The sequence below is a fragment of the Mixophyes fleayi genome, chromosome 5, assembly GCF_038048845.1.
Source record: "Mixophyes fleayi isolate aMixFle1 chromosome 5, aMixFle1.hap1, whole genome shotgun sequence".
Classification (NCBI taxonomy): Eukaryota; Metazoa; Chordata; class Amphibia; order Anura; family Limnodynastidae; genus Mixophyes; species Mixophyes fleayi.
In genome coordinates this window covers 210,613,270-210,636,671 of record NC_134406.1, presented here as the reverse complement: position 1 = coordinate 210,636,671, position 23,402 = coordinate 210,613,270, and the positions used below count along the sequence as shown (strand labels likewise).

At 38.0% G+C, this 23,402-nt stretch overlaps 1 protein-coding gene across 1 annotated transcript in view; it reads left to right on the top strand.

Moving 5' to 3' along the window:
- The window catches only part of CLUL1 (clusterin like 1), a 41,256-nt gene extending 20,273 nt beyond the window's left edge, over positions 1–20,983 (top strand). The window contains exons 4-8 of the mRNA XM_075213387.1: positions 327–500; positions 1,831–2,266; positions 4,584–4,703; positions 15,527–15,741; positions 19,370–20,983. Coding sequence (XP_075069488.1) covers positions 327–500; positions 1,831–2,266; positions 4,584–4,703; positions 15,527–15,741; positions 19,370–19,546 — 1,122 coding nt within the window. The 3' untranslated portion in view covers positions 19,547–20,983. The remainder of the gene's footprint in view (positions 1–326; positions 501–1,830; positions 2,267–4,583; positions 4,704–15,526; positions 15,742–19,369) is intronic.
- The last annotated feature ends 2,419 nt before the right edge of the window (positions 20,984–23,402 follow it).

Genomic DNA, 23,402 nt, shown 5'->3' with positions numbered 1-23,402 from the left:
ATGCAGTAGATGAGCAAAATGGTCAAAATTGTTCTGCACAATATTTGTCGTGTTCCTCATTTGTGCACCTCTGTGAAACAGCCTGTTCTGCCGAAAAACCCAATTTGTATAACATTTCCCCACAGCTTCTCTTATCTGTAATTAGGTGGAGCATTTTTTTAAAAAACTTCACACCTCAATAAATAACAAAAACTGTGCAATATACTATAGAATTCATTAGCCACGGGCAGGATATCTGGTTCACATATAACATATTCATTCCTACACTTTTAAACTAAACTATTTTATTCTTTGTGGTTGTACTAATTATACTGTATTATTAACAGGAGACTGTGAGGCTGTTTGAGGACATTAATGAAAAGCTGAGCGAAGCAGAAACACAGTGCAAACAATTGCTGAAAAATAAGTGGGATGTATGTAAAGCTTGCTTTGAATGGTCTTGCATTACATTTTACACCAACAGCTGTTCCCAGCAGGGTTTACAGACATTTCTTGTTAAGGTAAGAGCAGCATATTTTGATAATCTTGTTATTTTAGGGATTTGTTCTTTTTGGAGCCATACTGAGCTTTTCTGACATTTCTATACACAGGCATATATATTTTATTCTATATACAATCAGGAAATAGCAGGATGTGCTGATTTTAACACATGTATGCAATACTTAAAACTAGTTTTCCAACATAAAGGCATACACGATTGTCTCAATAGTATTATAGACCTGACTTAGAGTTGAACAGAAGTTATCCTACTTTGTTTTATTGCGCATAACCCCTCGTGGCTATGAATAAACATCATCGTATCAATGAAGTTCATTATCATCATCATCATTTATTTATATAGCGCCACTAATTTCGCAGCGCTGTACAGAGAACTGATTCACATCAGTCCCTGCCCCATTGGGACTTACAGTCTAAATCCCCTAACATACATACACACACACACACACACACACACAGAGACTAGGGTCAATTTTGATAGCAGCCAATTGACCTACCAGTATTTTTTTGGATTGTGGGAGGAAACCGGAGCACAGGGAGGAAACCCACGCAAACACGGGGAGAACATACAAACTCCGCACAGGATAAGGCCATGGATGGGAATTGATCTCATGACCCCAGTGATGTGAGGCAGAAGTGCTAACCACTAAGTCACAGTGCTGCCCAACTATGTATCCATGAACTTCATTGATACATTGTAGTTCACTCATACCACACATGGGGTCTATAAGCGAGTAGTCAATCAAAGCAGCTCTCATCCACTAGCCAACGTAATCCAACTTACTTCCACTTTAAGATTGTCTTTTTCATTAATTTAAACTTTTCTCCTAAAATACTGCTTGGTATAGCTACGTTTATATCGTAAATTAATCATGAGAGTAATATAATACCAGCCTAAAATAAGTTAGTTTTTGACCATTAAGTAAATAAATATTAACCCGTTTCAGTGAAATAACTGTGCTAAAACATAACAGATTGGGCCCGATTCATTAAGGAAAGTAAAGCAAAAAAATGAATAACTTTGAATATAAGTAAAATACTGGCTGTTTTTTCATGTAAGATGCAAATACTTGATAGCTTTATTTTTACACTGACATTAAAAGTTGATCAAGGACATGCTCTACCCCAATTATAAATCTGTCCTCACATTTTAAATTTACCTCCCCCTCCAATACAACATGGTTTTGCCAAGGTTCAAAGTTACTCATGTTTTTGCTTTACTATCCTTAATGAATCAGGTCCATTATCTTTAATTGATAAAGATCAACATAATAAAACTTTATTTTACAATGTTACAATTTGTATTTTTAATGATGTGCTCTCTGTAAACAGGCTCAGGAATCATTCAAAAAGTGGCCACCGTTGAATCTCATCTCTGAAAACGTTGAAGAAAAAATCATGGGTGAATATTATATGGCTGCCCAGCTCAGCCAGTCAGAGAGCACATTCAGCCAACTTATGAATGATGTCAGCGCTATGTTTAATCAAAGCATTGCGTTTTTCAGAAACTTCCGTCTCGAGTTTGACCAGTCATTCCAGAATTTTTTTCTAGCAGATATAAATCGTCTAGATATGGAAACAACCAGTATTGTACCTGACCAAAAACCTGTGGTCACTTTGGCTGACTTTGACCACTGGGATTTTTCAAGCTTGTTTCAAGGTTTATATGAATTTGGCCAAACTATTTTTGGAGTTATAGGAGATGCCTTTGTCATGATGTACAGCAACTTCAGTAATGATGCTGAAGGCTCGTACGTACCACTGCCAGGTAAATTGCTTTACTGAATTGTGTTGTTTTTCCTATTTCTTGGTAGAACAGGGATAAAAAGTATAGGAGACAAATACATTTTCTGCTATTGTTTATTGTACTTCAATAGCCATTAAAATATTAATAGAATCAATTTATTTGCTATTTCCATAATGCTATATGCCATATATTATTTTCATGAACCTGAATAAATATATATTGCGCTTGATACACAAAGGCACGCAAAACTAACGTAATACGCGGTTCCTCTTAAGTGCACGTAAATCAGGCATATGCACGTCTGTACTCAACTAGAAGTGGATATGAAGAAGTGTCTCTTGTTGTATGCGGGTCTAGGTACACTGCACATGCCGTATTGAGACAGACACAATACACTGCAGGATATGTACAATAAATATGTGCAATATAAAGTCCTAGGAGAATGAAAAAAAAAAAAGTATTTAATTATTGTCACCTGTTAATAATATAGACTTTAAGGTCTTTTTTTCCCCCATGCCCCCAATTTTCCCTCCCATAAAATATATTATTGTGATGTTATCAATGTCTACTGTACAAATAATGCATTTTTACAGTTGCTCTTGATTGCAAACACATGTCCTAGCATGCATATGTGACCCTCATCACTTACACCTGACCTGTAGTTGGTGCAAGTGATACGACAGAACAACGCATTCCTTAGAGATGCCAAAGCTTGAATCGACTGCTGCTGCATGGGCTTGAGTTTGGCACGTCTTTACTGTACATTGACTACTTGCATACAACCATTCTCTTCCGTGTTCCGCGCATGAAATCGTAGGCTGCCGTAAGTGTCCTTTGTGTATGACTTGTATACACTTGCATTCTCTGGCGTATAGTTCATTTCTAATTATGCACAGAGCAAGATAACGCAAATTACAGCACGTATCGGCATTTTCGTACGTTAATGAAAAAAAGCCCCTTCATGTCTTCAACATAAAGCTAACATTCAACATAAGATAAACTATTATTGTATCAGAAATATATCCCTGTTTCTTTCATAAGTACAAATGTGTACCCTGCAGGATAGTAAACATTGTAATAATTTGGAAAGTGAATTTACTCAATAATAATAATAATAACAGTAATAATAATAATACAATAATAATACAACAATAATACAACCTGCATTCGTTTTTTTTTCTTGAAGTATAATCAATAATGGTTTTACAGCATTTCGTACATGAGAATGATTTCCTATATCTTTAAGCGTACACGGCTTTCCATGATGTATAAATTCAGAGTGATGCTCAAAATGGTAGATTTTTACTTATTAAAATATATTATTATTATTATTATTATTATTATTATTATTATAATATTATCCTTTATTTAAACAGTGCTGCCACATTACACCACTCTTTACATTGAGGGGATCATGACACAAAAAAATTACATATAAAAACATGAAACAAAAGGTAAAGATGGTCCTGCCCAAATGAGCTTAAAATTTAAGGGGTGTGGGTAACAATTTCTATATAAGGAAGCATAATAACAAATGTATCATCTAGTGCAGAAAGTGCATTGTTAACCGTGAATAATAAAGCAGCCATCTGTATGACTTATCAGAACCATATATCTATAATATAAATGTCTAGTGGCGTGTTAGTCTGTGTGTGTGTGTGTGTGTGTGTGTGTGTGTGTGTGTGTGTGTGTGTGTGTAAAAATAAAACCAAGCTGCAGCGCCACCTGCTGGGCGGAGTTATACACTGACCTACTAAATTCTTAGTGTGTGTGTAAAAAAAAATTCAGAAAGGGCTGAAATGTGGTATACTAAGATGTTTTTAATTTGTTAATTTAATTTGTTAATTGTTAAAAGTGTTTATAAAGATTTAAAAAAAATATATATATATTTCTTGAAGGAGAAGTGACAGTTGGGAGTGGCTGGTGGTTGCCGGGGGTGACAGTGGGGAGTGGTTGGTGGTTGAGGCCTGGGCTATGGCCCAAATGCATGACAAGAACCTTTTTAACACCTTAAGTAGCTTGATTTGACTAGAATGCATGAGTATCATGCACGGGTTAACTTGTGTAATATAATTGTCACAATAAGGTTTCATCTAATACAATTTCACACATTTAAAATCAAGTAACATTACAAATTTCTTCAAAATTGTTGTTCTAAAAAAAATGTCAGTGAATAAATCTCTTGAGAATGGGAAAAAAAGAAATACTTGCTCATTTCAACACATTGTTTGGTTAGACCAGTTAAAAGTGGCTTGGTAAGACTGCAAGACAAATAAACCAATTACATAAAAGCAGTCATTAAATACTGGTTGACTGACTATGTAAATGTATGTTACAGAGGTTCCAGCTTATCTCAAATTCGTACCAAGCAAAATGGTGTGCAATGACCTTCAAAATGCTTCAGAATGCTCGTTATTCCAGGAGAGATGTCAGCTCTGCTATGAACCTGTGATGAAAGGTACATTAACTTGATAGTGTTTATATGTATGTCATCAGTGCACATTTCTCTATATGCAGGAATGTCCCTTCGTCTGGCCCCACTATGAGTAGTTTCTGCTGGACTTAGCTGCAGTAGAGGACTAGAGTAAGGGGGTATTCTGCAAAATTAAATAGTGTATTGTAGTGTGTCTTAACTCCAGTCTTTACATACCCCCAACAGCTCATGTTTTGGGGATTTCTGAACAGGTGGGATAATTATTGGCCCAGCCAAGTAGTCACCTGTGAATGATTAACGAAATCCTGAAAACATGAAATGTTGGGGGTGCGTGAGGACTGGTGTTAGGAATCACTGCTTTATTGGGTTGCCTGGTGCTGTGTAATGGGATTAGATATCTGGAATTCCTGTTAAAGTGAATTATATACACAAACTACTCAGTAAGGGAATTTTTTTCCAATTTGAAGGATTATATGCTCCAGATGAGGGTATGTGAATTCATAGTCTTCCAGTTTGGGTAAGAGGGTTTCAGACGTCCAACACAGTGGCTCGAAGACCTATGGGTAAGGAAATGTGTGCTTACCACAGTATTGACTTAATTAAGTTAGTAAAATGTATAGGAAAATAAGTATAATGAGCCATATTACTTCCTAGACATCTCATTGGGTCTTGGAACTGAGCTATCCATAAAATAAAGTAGTTTTTTGAACCAAAGGGATAGTGTGGATATTTTTCATTCACTGCTTGAAAGTCTATTCAGTCAAAAGTTATGATAATTTAGTGTCCATGGTGAATTCCAGAGCAAAGTATATCTGGATATATCATGGATATATTAAGTATTTAGAAAAAGGGTACTATATTTAGACAAACAAAATTATTACTTATTACTGCAGGTACACTGGTATATAACAGTGCAGTCCCCCTTTTTCACCTAATGCTTATTAACTCATATTTTATATGTATGATACACTCAAATTACCAGAATAAATGGGATTAACTACTAATTGTTGGAGAGAAGTGCACTCAGTATGCTGTCTCCCCTCTCATACTCTCTCTGTTGTTCCTCTAAAGCCAACTGGTGCAGGAGGAGGTGACTAATAACATCAGCATCCTGCTGCTGTGTGACCCTATAACCCTGCTGTATGATCCTATGACCATAACTGTATTCTATAACTGTTACAACTGCTGCAGCCATTAACCCTGTGTGTACCTGCATAACTGCTGTTATTCCTGTTCTGAAAGTTTGACGCTGGTTAAGTTTAACACTGAGTGGACTAACATATCCAACACTGCTGACAGCTTACATACACCAAAAGGTTCTGCCAATTCTAATAACTCATTTAAGTTGTTTGGAACCTAAAATTAAGCATGAGATGGATTTTTGTGAAATTCAGGTTACATGGGTTTACTCATTTTTCATAAAAAAATGATGGGAACTCTAGATATGACAATTACATAATTAAGATGTTATAGATAATATAAGGTAACACTTTTTAAACATGATCTAATACATCACTGATCATTGACATCACAAAACATCCACTATGACATCAGCAATTACATAAGCAATCACAATAATTATAATAAGTGTTGGGTGCTAGATGTTGTGATAACATTAGTTGAAACTAGAGATGGGCGGGTCCGGTTCTCCGAGAACCGAACCCACCCGAACTTTGGGTATCCGAGTACCGAGCTGAGCAGCTCGGTACTCTCCCGCCCATTCCGAATCCAAATCGAGGCCGAACGTCATTGTGACGTCGTCGGATCTCGGGACTCGGTTCTCGCGATACTTCAACTTTATAAATACACGCCTCCACAGCAATCCATCGCCATTTGACAGAGGGAGAGAGCAGGGTGTAGTCATAGGCTAATTAGAGCAGGGACAGAGAATACCATATTGTTCTTGCAATTGCTCTAACCAAAATCGCTAGTGCAGAGAGGAGGATAGAGGTTTATTATTTTTTCTTAATATTTGGCACTCCCCAGCGCTAATTGTGCATTAATATTTCTGGCTGTCAAAAGTCATATCTGTCAGCAGTATCTACTCAATAATTTGTAGCACACCTCAGTGTTTTTGGGGTGTCCCCCATAATTGTGCATTAATATTTCTGGCTGTCAAAAGTCATATCTGTCAGCAGTATCTACTCAATAATTTTTAGCACTCCTCAGTGTTTTTGGGGTGTCCTCCCTAATTGTGCATTAATATTTCTGGCTGTCAAAAGTCATATCTGTCAGCAGTATCTACTCAATAATTTTTAGCACTCCTCAGTGTTTTTGGGGTGTCCTCCCTAATTGTGCATTAATATTTCTGGCTGTCAAAAGTCATATCTGTCAGCAGTATCTACTCAATAATTTGTAGCACACCTCAGTGTTTTTGGGGTGTCCCCCATAATTGTGCATTAATATTTCTGGCTGTCAAAAGTCATATCTGTCAGCAGTATCTACTCAATAATTTTTAGCACTCCTCAGTGTTTTTGGGGTGTCCTCCCTAATTGTGCATTAATATTTCTGGCTGTCAAAAGTCATATCTGTCAGCAGTATCTACTCAATAATTTGTAGCACACCTCAGTGTTTTTGGGGTGTCCCCCATAATTGTGCATTAATATTTCTGGCTGTCAAAAGTCATATCTGTCAGCAGTATCTACTCAATAATTTTTAGCACTCCTCAGTGTTTTTGGGGTGTCCTCCCTAATTGTGCATTAATATTTCTGGCTGTCAAAAGTCATATCTGTCAGCAGTATCTACTCAATAATTTGTAGCACACCTCAGTGTTTTTGGGGTGTCCCCCATAATTGTGCATTAATATTTCTGGCTGTCAAAAGTCATATCTGTCAGCAGTATCTACTCAATAATTTTTAGCACTCCTCAGTGTTTTTGGGGTGTCCTCCCTAATTGTGCATTAATATTTCTGGCTGTCAAAAGTCATATCTGTCAGCAGTATCTACTCAATAATTTTTAGCACTCCTCAGTGTTTTTGGGGTGTCCTCCCTAATTGTGCATTAATATTTCTGGCTGTCAAAAGTCATATCTGTCAGCAGTATCTACTCAATAATTTGTAGCACACCTCAGTGTTTTTGGGGTGTCCCCCATAATTGTGCATTAATATTTCTGGCTGTCAAAAGTCATATCTGTCAGCAGTATCTACTCAATAATTTTTAGCACTCCTCAGTGTTTTTGGGGTGTCCTCCCTAATTGTGCATTAATATTTCTGGCTGTCAAAAGTCATATCTGTCAGCAGTATCTACTCAATAATTTGTAGCACACCTCAGTGTTTTTGGGGTGTCCCCCATAATTGTGCATTAATATTTCTGGCTGTCAAAAGTCATATCTGTCAGCAGTATCTACTCAATAATTTTTAGCACTCCTCAGTGTTTTTGGGGTGTCCTCCCTAATTGTGCATTAATATTTCTGGCTGTCAAAAGTCATATCTGTCAGCAGTATCTACTCAATAATTTTTAGCACTCCTCAGTGTTTTTGGGGTGTCCTCCCTAATTGTGCATTAATATTTCTGGCTGTCAAAAGTCATATCTGTCAGCAGTATCTACTCAATAATTTTTAGCACTCCTCAGTGTTTTTGGGGTGTCCTCCCTAATTGTGCATTAATATTTCTGGCTGTCAAAAGTCATATCTGTCAGCAGTATCTACTCAATAATTTTTAGCACTCCTCAGTGGTTTGCGCTCAGAATGGATTCAAAGCAGTCCACATATGATCTAAATGAGCAACCAGGTTCTGTCACCAGTCCTGATGTTAGTGTTCCCAGTACGTCATCTGGCCAAGGCGATGTCAAACAACAGAGTGTTTTCAAATTAGTGCAAAAAACAAAAACCAAAAAAAAATTTACTGTATTGAAGCGAAAAAGAAGTGTAACTGAGCAAAAGTTAAGTGACGATAAAAAAAAAATTGCAAGCATGCCATTCTACACACGCAGTGGCAAAGAGAGAATGAGGCCTTCACCTTTGGCTATTAGTGGCAGATCCCAAAAAGTTACCCAGGCTACAATTGGTGCACAACTACTGTTACGCGTCAAAGCTGAGCTGCAAGATACCAGTGAGGCATTACAGGAGAATATTTGCTCTGATTCACAAATGACAACAATCCCTGTGGAAAGTCCATCCAACAGTGGGATGTCTAATCGTGAGCATTCTGCTGATGTGTGCCTTAATAGCCCGAGTGTAGCCGGTGATACCCAAATTGAGGATGCCACTTTGGAATTAGAAGAGGATGAGGGGGAGATTTGTGTAGGCGACGAGGGCGCTAATGAGGATGTTGATGAGGATGAGGTTGTTTGTGTAAGTCCTGCACCAGTGGCAGCAGTTCTGGCACGTGACAAGAAAAAGGCCATTGTCATGCCTGGGCATAAAACAAAAAAATCCACTTCTTATGTGTGGAATTATTTCTACCCAAATCCAGACAACAATTGTATAGCCATTTGTAGTGTATGTGAAGCCACAGTCAGTCGAGGGAGGGACCTTAACCATCTTGGAACCTCGTCTATGTTACGCCATTTAACGAGAGTTCATGGCAAAGTGTTGGGAAAAGCTGAAAGTTCTTCCCAAAAGAATACAAGCACTCCCTCATCAGCTAAGACCCTCCGCTCACCGACATACCGACGGCTACAAAATACACCCACCACACCATCCTCATCAATATCCTCAGTAGCGCTCGGAGTTAGCCCGGCATCCCACTTAAGGCTGGATGACTCCGGCACTATTATTGATTCCTCTGAAGAAAGCGTTAGTCCTGCTGCTGCTGTTGCTGCTGCTGGGGGTGAATCGTCATCCCAGAGGCAGGTGAATAAAATGAGCAGTCCTACATTTCAGCAATTAACTGTGAAACAATCATTTGCGAGGGGAAGCAAATATGACAGCAGTCACCCAGTCGCCAAGCGAATCACAGACGCCATGGCTGCAATGTTAGTGTTAGATCTGCGTCCAATCTCCACAATAAACGCAGCTGGTTTTTCACAGTTAATTGAGGTTTTGTGTCCGCGTTACAGAATTCCATCGCGACACCATTTCTCCCGTAAAGCTATTCCACAACTATACCAAAAAGTGTGTAAAAATGTAGAGATTGCGCTGAAAAATGCCATTCTGCCCACTGTTCACTTAACCACAGATATGTGGACAAGTGGAAGTGGCCAAACCAAAGACTATATGACTGTGACAGCCCACTGGGTTGGTCATTCACCTTCACCAGCAGGAACAGCAGCAGCATGTACACCACTACGTAACATTTGTCACAGGCAGGCCACTCTTTGTATCACCGGCTTCACTAACAGGCATACGGCTGACAATTTGTTACGCAAACTGAGAGATGTGATTGATGCATGGCTTATACCACTCGGACTCTCCCCAGGGTATGTCATTTCAGATAACGCCAACAATATAGTGCGAGCATTACAGCTGGGTGATTTCCAACATATTCCCTGTTTTGCTCACACCATCAACTTGGTGGTGCAGAGCTTCCTACGAAATAACCGTGAGGTGCAGGAGATGCTTTCGGTGGCCCGTAAAATTTCAGGCCATTTCAGGCATTCAGCCACAGCATGTAGGAGATTACAGCAGCTCCAAGAGCAGTTTAACTTGCCCTGCCACCAACTTAAGCAAGAGGTGGTAACTCGGTGGAATTCCACCCTGTACATGCTTCAGAGGATGGAGGAACAGCGCAAAGCCATCCAAGCATATTGCACAAGTCATGACATTGGGAAAGGAGGGGGGATGTATTTCACTCTTGCACAGTGGGGAATCCTTTCAGTGCTGTGCAAGGTGCTGAAACCATTTGAAGTTGTGACATGTGAGGTCAGTGCAGACTCTGCTAGTTTGAGCCAAGTCATTCCTTTAATTAGACTATTGGAAAAGCAGCTTGAGAAAATGAAGGAGGAGCTGAAAGCAAGCAATTCAGCAAAGTATGTTGGCCTTGTCGATCAAGTACTTAATTCGCTTCACAATGATCCTCGAGTTATTAAGATCTTGAACTCGGATCAGTACGTTTTGGCCACTGTGCTTGATCCAAGGTTTAAAACCTACATTGAGTCTTTACTTGTAAATGAGCGAGATGTGAACTTTTGCAAGGAGCTATTGCTCAGCAAGTTGGCCGCTGAACTGGGCCTCGGCTTGACGACGTGTCCTCCTTCACTTTCTCAAGCTGTTGCTCGTAAAAAATTAAATTTCCAAAAAAGAAGCAGGGAAGACACAGGGGGCAGACGAGAACAATTTAACATCTGGGCTGGTTTGAAGGATTTTTCAAAAAAAAGTGTCACTTTGCCCATAAGTCCATCCAATATGAGTATAAACATGCAAAGGATGGTGGAGGATTACTTTCAAGAGGTAGTTGATATGGAAATGTCAGACAGTCCCTTTCCTTACTGGGAAGAAAAGCAGGCCATTTGGAAACCCATGTACAAACTTGCTTTGCAATACCTAAGCTGCCCACCCTCCAGTGTGTACTCTGAACGAGTGTTCAGCACAGCAGGGAACTTAGTCAGTGATCGCCGTAGAAGGTTACTTCCCAAAAATGTGGAGAAAATGATGTTTATAAAAATGAACTACATCTTCCACGAGGAAGGCCTTCACCATCCAAGACATCCAAGCACTGACTGTTCTCTAATGGCGGATTCAAGCGGCGATGAATTGATAGTCTGTGATGATGACGTACACACTGATGAGGGTGAGGATGAAGCTGAAGATGATGCCGATAACATCTTTTTAAAACTTTCTATGTAAGTGTAGGGTGCAATCTACCCCCAAAGAGGAAAGGGACTTGTGGCATTTCCATATCACATACCATCTTGAAAGGCTGCTGTTAGGGCAATTTATCCTTAAGGGTAGGGTGTCATAGACAGAGTGACCCTAAACTGGCTTTGTCCATTTTTCATAATATTGTACAGTCTATAATGGCTGAATTTTTTAGTATTTTATACAAGTGGAGGGGGGCCTAGAGAGACAGAAACCAAACTGGCTTTCTCCATGTCAATTAATATTGTACAGTCTATAATGGCTGAATTTTTTGGTATTTTATACAAGTGGAGGGGGGCCTAGAGAGACAGAGTGACCCCAAACTGTCTTTCTCCATGTCAATTAATATTGTACAGTCTATAATGGCTGAATTTTTTAGTATTTTATACAAGTGGAGGGGGGCCTAGAGAGACAGAAACCAAACTGGCTTTCTCCATGTCAATTAATATTGTACAGTCTATAATGGCTGAATTTTTTGGTATTTTATACAAGTGGAGGGGGGCCTAGAGAGACAGAGTGACCCCAAACTGTCTTTCTCCATGTCAATTAATATTGTACAGTCTATAATGGCTGAATTTTTTAGTATTTTATACAAGTGGAGGGGGGCCTAGAGAGACAGAAACCAAACTGGCTTTCTCCATGTCAATTAATATTGTACAGTCTATAATGGCTGAATTTTTTGGTATTTTATACAAGTGGAGGGGGGCCTAGAGAGACAGAGTGACCCCAAACTGTCTTTCTCCATGTCAATTAATATTGTACAGTCTATAATGGCTGAATTTTTTAGTATTTTATACAAGTGGAGGGGGGCCTAGAGAGACAGAAACCAAACTGGCTTTCTCCATGTCAATTAATATTGTACAGTCCATAATGGCTGAATTTTTTGCTATTTTATACAAGTGGAGGGGGGCCTTGAGAGACAGAAACCAAACTGGCTTTTTCCATTTCTTTACATATTTAACTATAAGTGTAGGGTGTAATATACATTCAAAGACGATGGCTGCATTGCCAATATGCATAGATGGAGAGGAAGACAATCTGTTTTGTGTGTAGAATAGGCCTACCAACGAAGAATTAAACTGTTTTTTTGGATGATTTATTACCTCAACAATTAGATTACTTGTCTCTAAAACAGTTGGAGCACTAAATTGGGTTAATTTAGGCCCAAAAACATGGATTTTCCCAAAAAATAGCAAAACAAAACCAAACAAAACCAAAACCAAAACCAAAACACGCAATGGCGGTTTTGCAAAACCAAAACCAAAACCAAAACACGACGGTAATCCAGATCCAAAACCGAATCCAAAACCAAAACACGGGGGTCAGTGACCATCTCTAGTTGAAACTAACTTACAACTAGTTTCATTGATTAAAATAGGGAGTAGGTTCACAAAAAAGAAATTAACTATACAAATCCTAGACTGGTCCAACAAAAAATGAGTAAACAGTAGTTACTCCCTGACTAGACCTTGTGCCTAATGCATACCTCCCAAATGCCCCGATGTCAGCGGTACAATCTCAATTTATGTATCTCTAAAGGTTGAAGTGGGTGGGCATTCACTTTAAAGTGTGCTGGTTGTTGGGATATTGGGCATATTTGGACAATAGGGGTGGAGTTATGTAGATTGGAAGTATGATGTATGTGGATCTGAAGCAGGGCTTAATTTACCCAGATTTGGCCTGTATAGATAACATTCTTGCACCACTTTATAATTATTTACTATTGTTTATAGAATAAGATCATGGATCTGGGCATCACGATGCCAATGTCTACAGAGGTGCAAAAGTTTGCAGATATTGATGGGAAATGTTGGGGCATTCCTAACTAAATGAAAGACGGCCTCAGTCATGTACCTTATGTTGAGACCAAATGCAAAAGCAATATTTAGTTTTGCAGGCTGAGATATTTAAATGAGAGACTGTTTTTATGGGTATGTTCCCTGCTTACCTCCTTATTCCCATTTTGTATAGGACCTCAGGGGGTGCTAGTAATTAGGAATCATCCTATATTTTCAATAGGATGGTTTTGATACCAACCAGACACATGCAACCAAACACATTTATACATGTATTCACAAATGGTTATGTAATAAAGACTTTCAAATGCACTTGGAATAAAGACAGGTCCAACATTCCTTCAATTTTGCTGTGGATAGATTTTTAATTTTTACTCTTCCCAAGTAAATTTTGCATTTTTTTCTTGTGACAGAAGGCTCTCATTTATAAATAAATTAAATGGGTCTATTTAACAACTATTTAACTCTATTATGAAAATGTTCTATTGCTGCTTATCGCAACCATAAAAAATCTTTTATCATGTAATTTAACAAAACAATGTGATGCTCAGCTACCTGATGATACTGATGAGCAGTGGAAAGATGAAAAGTACCACTCTCTAAGCCATCTGTTTTGCAAGGGGAAGCATAGCCAAGGCCCCAGGAGTAGGCTACCACTGGCCATAGTTTTCACCAGCCAGGTGAAATAGGTAAAATCTGCAAAAATTCCAGTTTTTGCCAGATTTATGTTTTTTCTCCTATTGATAAATAGGCCTCTAAATATCTTTAAATATATTTTCTTAAAACAAATAAAAAATAATCATAAAACATCAGACTATGAGCATATAACCTATTCATATTATCAGTCAATGAGCACATAACCAATACCTATTACATGTTCTGTGCTACCTAGTGGCATGCATATTTAAAACAAAGACTATGCGTCAGTTATCACTATCAGTCGGCACTTACACCTGCCCTGTAACTGGTGCAAATGATACGGGTGAAACCAAGCATACTTACGAGAAAGCCAAAATCGGCTGCATCTGCATTGGAACTTCCTTGGCACCCTCTTACTATATACGGCCTACGTTAATCCGCCTCTTCCCTCCCCTGTTCCGCCTCTCAAGTCGTAAGTGTCATTTGCTTTCGGACATGAGTTGCATGAAATCGCATTCATTGGCATATGGTCCATTTCTGAGAATGTGCAGAGCTATTTCATGTAAGCTACACTACGCAAATGGACGTACGTCCAAACATGAATCAGGCAGTTTGTGTCTGTGTGCTTGAAGATGGTGGTTTTTCAGGTACTCAAAACACTGCTGGTTGGTCTGTAGCAGATACTGCCAGGCAAATGTAATTTCTGAGCATTATATACCACAAACATTAATTGGTGGCCTTGTTAGCCTTTTATTTAAGGCCACGAGGGATGATGACTGGTCAGACTTGAAAGTAAGCACTTTGTGAATGATTCTGAGTTTTTTCAGAGAGATAACAAGCTGGATGTTAAATGCAAGGCTATGTGAGGATCAAGGCACAAACAAAGCACTGTTTTATATGTGGAGATGTCTATATGGAAATGCAATGTGCTTAACTTAACATTGACAAACCTAACCCGTGATTGGCACACTGCCCCAATGTTACTTCACTTCCCTGAATGGTTAATCACCTTATTAGACTCCATTTTTAGCAATGTATGTAAGTTTGGAGGATTGAAACACAGGTAGATATGCAAACGATCCACAATCCCATTCTAGCCTGGCTGGCTGTACACATAGGGCCTGATTCATTAAAGAAAGTAAAGCTTTTTTGCATTTTCCTTATGTGCAAAATAATAAAGTAATTTGCACCCCTTGCATTGTAACATGGTTTTGTCCAGGCGAAAACGTACACATTTTTTTTTGCCTTACTTTCCTTAATGAATCCGGTCCATATGCATTTAGTTTAGTTGATTGACAATCTTAGTCTACAGACAGACTTTTTTTCTTTCAGTGTTTCAGACATGCTCCTACAATCCCTTTTTTTTTTTTTTTTTTCACTTGAAATCTAAACATCTATTTTTTTTTTTCAAATGTCAGGTACAGGGATAATAAATAAAGCCTGCCTAGTTTCCCACTCTCTGAGGGAAGAAAAATGCCTATGGCATTTTTAAAATAAAAGACAGCACAACCCACCCTTAAAGACTTGTGAAAACTTCCATCTACATCTATGAGAACTCAATTATTATAGTTTATAAGAAATATGAGACAAGTTGGTTTACAAATAATATTTACTTATAATTAATCTTTATTTTCTTGTGTATCACTCTTCACTGTACTTCACTATAAATGCAACAAGACTGTCCCGATGTGGTAGAGCTGCTCATGAAGTCAGAAGAGGCCTATAAGTTAGTACATTTGTCCACAAAGCAATATGAGGATGTTGTACAGCTGGTCCAACAGCACACCGATGACACACTTAACTTAGTTACCCAAATGAAGGACAGATTTGGATGGGTGACTCAGCATTCCAACATGACTTCTGCCACAGACACCATTTTCAACATAGAAAAGGTAAATGATGCAAAATATATTTGCGTTTATAATATCCTCAATCAACAACCTTTTGAACAGTTACATAATAACTTCTGCATTTTCTACAACTTTCTCGAGCAACACCATGGGGTAGATTTACTGAAATTCCTAAAAAGGAAAAGTGGAGGTGTTTTCCATAGCAAGTAATCAGATGCTAGCTATCACTGTCTAAAATGTACTAGATAAATGATAGGTAGAATCTAATTGGTGGCTACAGGCAACACTCCACGTTTCCATTTGAGAAGTTTTAGTAAATGTATTCCCATGTTTTAGAAATGTTTATAATGCTTTTATAATTAGACATGTCATATGCATATGGCAGGTTCTCTGTGTCCATCCTCAATTGAGCCGGTGAGAGGTGCTATTTCTAAAACATAGTGACTGGAAATTGAAAACAGGCACAATGAAAAGCATTCAAATGTTAAAAGCTGCTAATACGGCAAGATATACTTATTGTAGTGATTGTAGGAATAGATGATACATTTACATTAAATCCTCATAAACCATGGTGCATAAACTATAAAGATTTATCAGGGATTGAGAATTAAAATTGGCCGTGAAAAATATTCTGCAATTAGCTTCATGTCAAAGGTGTGGCCAAATTGTCAGTAGACAGAGAGACAGAGTCATATCAACAGGAAGAGGTGGTGTGGCTTCCTACATGCATTAGACAGTGTTAGGCCATCCTACACACATGGCAGACCAGTATGAAAGGAACCTACCACCCTGCAGTCGGGACAAAGTCCTGAGTGCATGACACAGACCCAACACACTTGGGACAGTTGGCAAGCAGTCTCACTCTTACCTATTCTTGTAGCTTTCAGTACCTGCTGGTGTCTTAAGCTAAGTTGCTGCTTGGCCGTGTCCTTGAATGTTGGGGCCCTGTTCAGAAGAGGAATAGATACTTGTCATGAATAGCCCCCTCTGGCTACTCCCTGATTCAATATCTAATCATATATTCACACAGTCAAACAATGTATCGCCTCTATTTTGTCAGGAAACTACTCCTAACTGCCTTTACAAGTCACAACCCACACTTGTGACCTGGAAGTGTTTACTGTATGGGGTTACACATGATTCCAGCACTCAATCTTCCTCTCAACTATCACACAGGTTACAGATTTGCTGAATCTCCCCCGAACGGCGCTCACACAGCCACATCCACTTCGGTTTGCCACCACATATTGAATAAGGGCAATAGGACCCCAATATACTGCCTCCTACTGGCACACAATGAGCACTGTGATTTGAAAAAGGAAGGAAAAGAGGTTGGTTATAAGGATGCACTAATTACTCCACTGGTTTAGGTGATAAGGGATATTACAGAGGCTAGGCTATGTTTGCCGTGAACAAGCACACCAGCGAAAAGCCCGTCGGTTTCGCTGGTCACATCAGACCCATTGTCTGCTATTATTTAGATAGTTCCTAACTATATATATTTTTAGATTAGACAGACCTGTAGTAAATATATTTACAATCCTGCAATATCGGCAAGTCACAGAATTGCCATACGCGCTCTCAGACAATGAATGGTTGAATCTATTGTGACCTTCTGGGGTTAATCAGCGGGTTTCATAGGAGGAATTCCAAACCACAGCATTACAATTACTCATAAAACACAATCTGGCTACATCGAGTAACTATATAAAATAGTGCTCAAAACGTTTCATCCTATTTTATGTAACCAGTTACACTGCGGTTTTAGTAATTCATCAGTTCAACTTAGGTTTGTAATTAATTACAATAGCAGTGTTACAATAGGTGTTTTGAGGGAACTTTATTCACCAATTTAGAATAATACAGGTTTAATATCTATGCACAAAATTCCGATTCATATCATGCGCTTTTTATCTACAAGCGCTTGAATCCATTGTATCCTTTTGGGGTTTATTAATGGTCTTTTAGGAGGAATACCATATTATAGAGACCACATAAATTACTATGAATAAATTACATATGGGGATTATAATTAGCTAATCTATAGCAGTCAATTAGATAGATATGGAGACCTAGCAAACCTCACTTCTAATTCTGACATAGGAACCAATGAGGATAACTAAGAGTCGTTTATCAGCAACACATTACTAGCCATAATAAGGCCAATACATTATTATATAATGCTTAATACCAGTACTACACGATCTTGTTATATGCGCTGAAGTATATACTATTTCGTAAAAACATTAAGCGCGATACTCCCTGTTAATAATTGTTTAATAAATTTTGTTATTACAACTTGATATAATATATTCATGGTGAGCCTCCGTTAAATCAATTCAATACACTCCTATTTAGGATAACGGGTATACCTCATCAAGACTGCTACGGTTACTACAATCGGCGAGTTTCACTCTCCTCCCGCATAAATGTAACAACCCATTAGACACTCTTGTTACATTGGATATTATAACAACTATGTTTATTTGAGTTCTATCCGAATTTATGTAACCCTTAATACTCTGTCTTTAGTAACCCCATTCATAAAGCCCTGCTTTAATTTTATTTTCATAGCAGTGCCACATTAGGTGGCAGCTTATCAATGATGATTGATTTCCTTAAAGACTGACAATTTCTTGTAACTGGTCTCAGTTTTTTAAAGACACCTTACCCCACCTCCAGGGGTTGTGGTTTGTGACACTGTTTACAATCACCATTTGCATGTTGCCTGATTTACTACCTATTTCTACTATATGACCCAACTTTCCTGTGGAGTGTCACACAGACCCAATTTTATTATTAATTGATCCACTATGAATTTGCTAAGTTATTGATACCAAACAGGCCTATGTCCAGCATATTTGTTGAGCTTATACTCATTTCCTCAACTCCTCTGTGTGACAGAGGAGTTTGTATGTATGTTCTCCCCGTGTTTGCGTGGGTTTCCAGTTTCTTCCCACACTCCAAAAACATACTGGTAAGTTAATTGGCTGCTAACAAATTGACCCTAGTCAGCCTGTATTGTCTGTGTTTGTTAGTCTCTATCTGTGTGTGTGTGTCTGGTTGCTGGGTAATTTTGGGGTGAACTACACTACTGTCCAATCTCCAATATTTATGAGCCACCGTGCTGCCCTTATCCAAGTTTTGGATAATGAACATTAGGATCAAAATTACTTCCGAACAGGTGTGAATATAATAGACATGAGATGGAGAGTAGAGGGTTGGGCATTTAATTTGGGCAAACACAACTTATGAATGAACAGCATAGAAGACAAATTACCTACGAAATGGATAAGACCAAACTAGGGGGTAAATGTATTAATCTCCGGATTCTTGAACTACCGCTAGTTTGGCGTCTTCAGCGCTTAAATTTAAAGCAGCACTGCCTTGTAAAGGGAAACTTCCCTTTACAAGGCAGCGCCGCTTTAAATTTAGACGCCGAAGACACCGACCTCGCGGGAGTTCAAGAATCCGGAGATTAATACATTTACCCCTAGATGTGAGACATGGTTGATTTCCTTCCAAGGAATGGATATACTGCACGCATTTCGTAATATATATGCTTGACATCCAGTTGTTGGTGTACAATATTTACTCTCCACTGCCATCTTGAGAATCTTGAGGATAATACTGTACATTTCTTTACATTTTCTTTTCTTTTTTTCTTTAGGTGTCTTTTAGTCCAAACATCGAAAATCCTGCTTTATATGACACAGTTGCAGAAGTAAGAATATTTACATCCCCAAGTTTTATTATTAGGGTACCATACAATTTGGACATTGATAGCACACAATTCATACAATACATATCAGATAAAGCTTTAGAACATCACAAAAATAACTTTTAGTAGCTAAGCTACTCTTCTGCTGTTATTTGTTAGTTTCAATCCCGTTAACAATTCTGTAACATCCCAAAGGGAAAGTGTAACTTATTTTTTCCACAAATCATTTGTTTTGACATCCCAGCCATGTGAGAATTTAACTTTTAACAGTTTGGAATACATTTCTTTATGTTGCAACATCTACTTCTTCCATTTAAACTTCACTCAAGAGACATTTACATTTATTTATGTCAACACACTATGTAATGTTAAAGGTGACCAAAGACATAGGAATTTAGATGACCAATTAGGTTATTCTAGTGTGTGGCCCACCAATCTTGAGCTATCAAGTATGGCTTTATTGGAAATAGATGTGGTCATTCTATCAGTATATAGGCACCTCAAAGGGGTTTCTTCTCTTAAATATATATTTTAATTGCTCTTCAGTTTAATAGTACTTTGGTGGGGATCCCCTCATGTGGACCCCAACTATTTCTTGCATTGAACAAGGACTGGGCACTTATGTATGGCAAAAGATCATTATATAGAACTATGAAAAAATATAGAGAGCAATCAAATGTCCTTCTTTTTTAGGTCTGTTCTGAAACCCCACAAGCACTTCCAGGGTTGTGTTCCTGGGCTGCAGAAAGACAAAACAAGATCCATAGCATCTCTCCCACAGTTCCCCTAGTGTTACAGCATATCTTAATAAAGAGTTTGGGTGTCCCAACACCCAAGGCTTTTTTATAGTAATATAAAAATAAACAATTTCCCTAAGGAAGTTTAAAATAATAAATTAACGAAAATACAAACACACAATTTATATACTTATTTTATTTTGTCCAACTACTAATAAACACTGATATGTGGTATAACTTTAATTATTATTACCATATCAGGTCCATACATGAAGAATATATTTATTCTGCTAAGGAGTCCAATCTGTCTCCAAAAATATACATTTAAAATTCATTTGGGTGAAGAAAATAATAGAGGTAATTCCTGGTTAAACTGACACAGTGCTAAATAGGTAAAAATCAGCCAGACTTCCTATATTTAGTATTTTACCAGGTACAGAAAATATGACTATGGGGTAAAGCAGACACAAAACACATTCATTGTCCAGTTGAATTCTGAGATCACTCTCAAAGTCGTATTTGTCCATATGAGCAAACACAAAGTATATTAATGCCAATAAGCTGTAACATGACATATCTTTGCAAGTGATGTTTTCAAGATTCCCATTATCAACTTACAGTTGAATTATTAGATTCTACTAGATTAATAATTGTTGCACTGAGGAAATCCCGAAAATATAAAAACCTGCCCATAGTCATTTGCCGGTAAACCCCTCATCAACCTTATATGTACATGTTCTGTTTTTAAGTTATTTGTATTTGCACGATTTGTCATTTTGCCAGAGCTTTGTGGCGCCTTACAAATAAACAATGATAATGATAGTAACATGTCTGAATATATGTGTTATGTTTTGTCTAGTTAACTTTGAAGTACAAATGACAACAATTCCAAAAAAGCCCTATAGTTGAGTGTGTTCTTTCTTTATTCCTTGTCTCTATAAAGTTTATATTTATTTAATGGATTATTGTGCAGTAATAGAGAGTGAATAACATATTTAAAACATATTGTTTATAAGCATGACATACAGACTTTTAATCAATATGAAATATAAAAGGATTTAATGCTTGCATTTCAATAAGGATGGGCACTGAGTGAAATTGCTATTGTTATGTGCTTGAAGTGCCTATGATTCTTGTTTTTTTCACAACTTTAAGCTATGTAGAAAACCTACAAAGGTTGCTTTACTAACTGCAAAATATGTAGATATGCAACTCTAAACTGGTGTGTATGCAGCTGTCAGTGGAGATTTTGGAATCCCCACAATAGAAAATATCTCATAAAAGCAGATATGGCTTCGCTATGAAACTGGTAAAAATAATTGTCATAAATTAAAAGTGCTAGTCTTATACCTTTTACAGTTGAAAGAATAACATGTATTACAATATAATTATTAAAAACAAATAAATAATTATTTTTTTACTGCAAGTGAGCACAATGATTAGTTAACGTTGTGTGGATAGAACCGATCAGCTTATAGCCGTGATGAACTTCTTAACACAAAGTTAATGTGCTGTACCATGCAACCAAATAAACGACTGATGTTTGAATGAAAAATGATCTCACCAGTGATGTTACGCGGCATCAGACTCAATGTCCCGACTTATGGAGTATGTCATTCAGTCAGGTGTATCACAGGTTTATAGAGTATTCTCTTTGTCCTTGTGTCATGTTATAAACAAAGTGGATCACACAGACTCTTAGGTCCGAAATCAGTAGTTTTATATATAAGAGAAGAGGATTCCACAGCTATAGCAATAAGAACAATGATGCAGATCCGTATAAAACTGTCCACCACAATCCGAGTAACAAGTGCTCTCTCTGCTGCAGTTTAAAGCCTTGGCATGTTTCTGTGCTGAAAAAGCACTTTCTTCAGAAGGAAATTAAAAGAATACCATGGGTGTCATGAGCCACGGTGGTACCCTGAGCTGCTGCGACACTCTGCCTTCCCCTCAGTTGCGTCCCGGTCACCATGATGACCGGGATGTCATTTCCTGTTCTGTCCCAAACGCTGCCAGAACAACGGTGGGGACGCTTTCTGCAAGTAGCACCTAGTCACGGCATGATCTAGCAGCCGGGCGCATGCGCAAGTAGTAAATTTATTATTAATAGGTTGTGGCACATTTAGACAAGGAGCAGGGAAATTCATAGCTCCAGCTGGATCTGTCTGATTTATTAAACTTGACTATACATTATGCATATACATATTCCAGAGTTATGTGTTTGACCAATCCTAGCCCTGGACAAGTAATTAATCAGCAGCCTCCTAAAGCTGATTAATACCCTGTGCCTCTTCTGTCCTGATTGGCCCATCAAAGAATTTAAGGCAGGGAGGGCTTAGTCTCCCTGCCAGTTATAGCGTTAGTGTGCTGCGCAGATTGCTGACCTGCTGTTGGATACGTTCCCTATCCTTAGATTGTTAACCCGTTCTGATTCTTGACTTGTATATTGGACTCTGCTTCTATGCCTGTACCCATTTGACCTTTGCCTCTTTCATGTATTCCTCTGTTTGCTGCCAGTACCGACCTCTGTTCTGTTTCACAACCTTCCTTGCTTGCTTCTGACCCACAACCCTGGCCAGTCCCGGATACCAGCCTCCAGTATTCCGATTACCTCCATCCTATACCATGGTTATACTGATAAGCCTTTACTACCCTAGAGCCTAAGTCCTGGAAGGAATTCTGAGTACCTCCGAACACATCAGTTCTACAGGACAGGTGGCTGCTAAAGGTGAAGACCTCTAAAAAGTTGGTTCTAGAGGCTCATCTACTAGCCGTGTTCATAACAATGGGCAATTTATTTGTGAAAAGTCCAATCAACAAGCTTATTTAATTAAAATACATGTGTATCAGATGTTGAATCACAGTTATAAAAAAAACTCCATACAAGAAAATATAAAAGGAATGCAATATAAAAATAGTTACAAATATATATATAAATTTTAGTATTAAAAACTATATATTAAACGTAGAGGAGCATTGAAGGATCTTAGTTAATAAAATACATACCAATATAAACAAAGGTACAATAAGTGAACTCAATTACGCTCACTAATTTTCATAAATGTAAATTATTTATGAGGAGAGAATTTATAATATTCTTATACATATCTCCTACAAGACCTTAACGCATGACAATTATAGAGGTATATACCTTAAATTCTATGAAAGAAATATGACCCACATTATCTAATAATTGTAATCCAATCCATATATTGAAACACCATCATCAGATATAGTAAAAATAT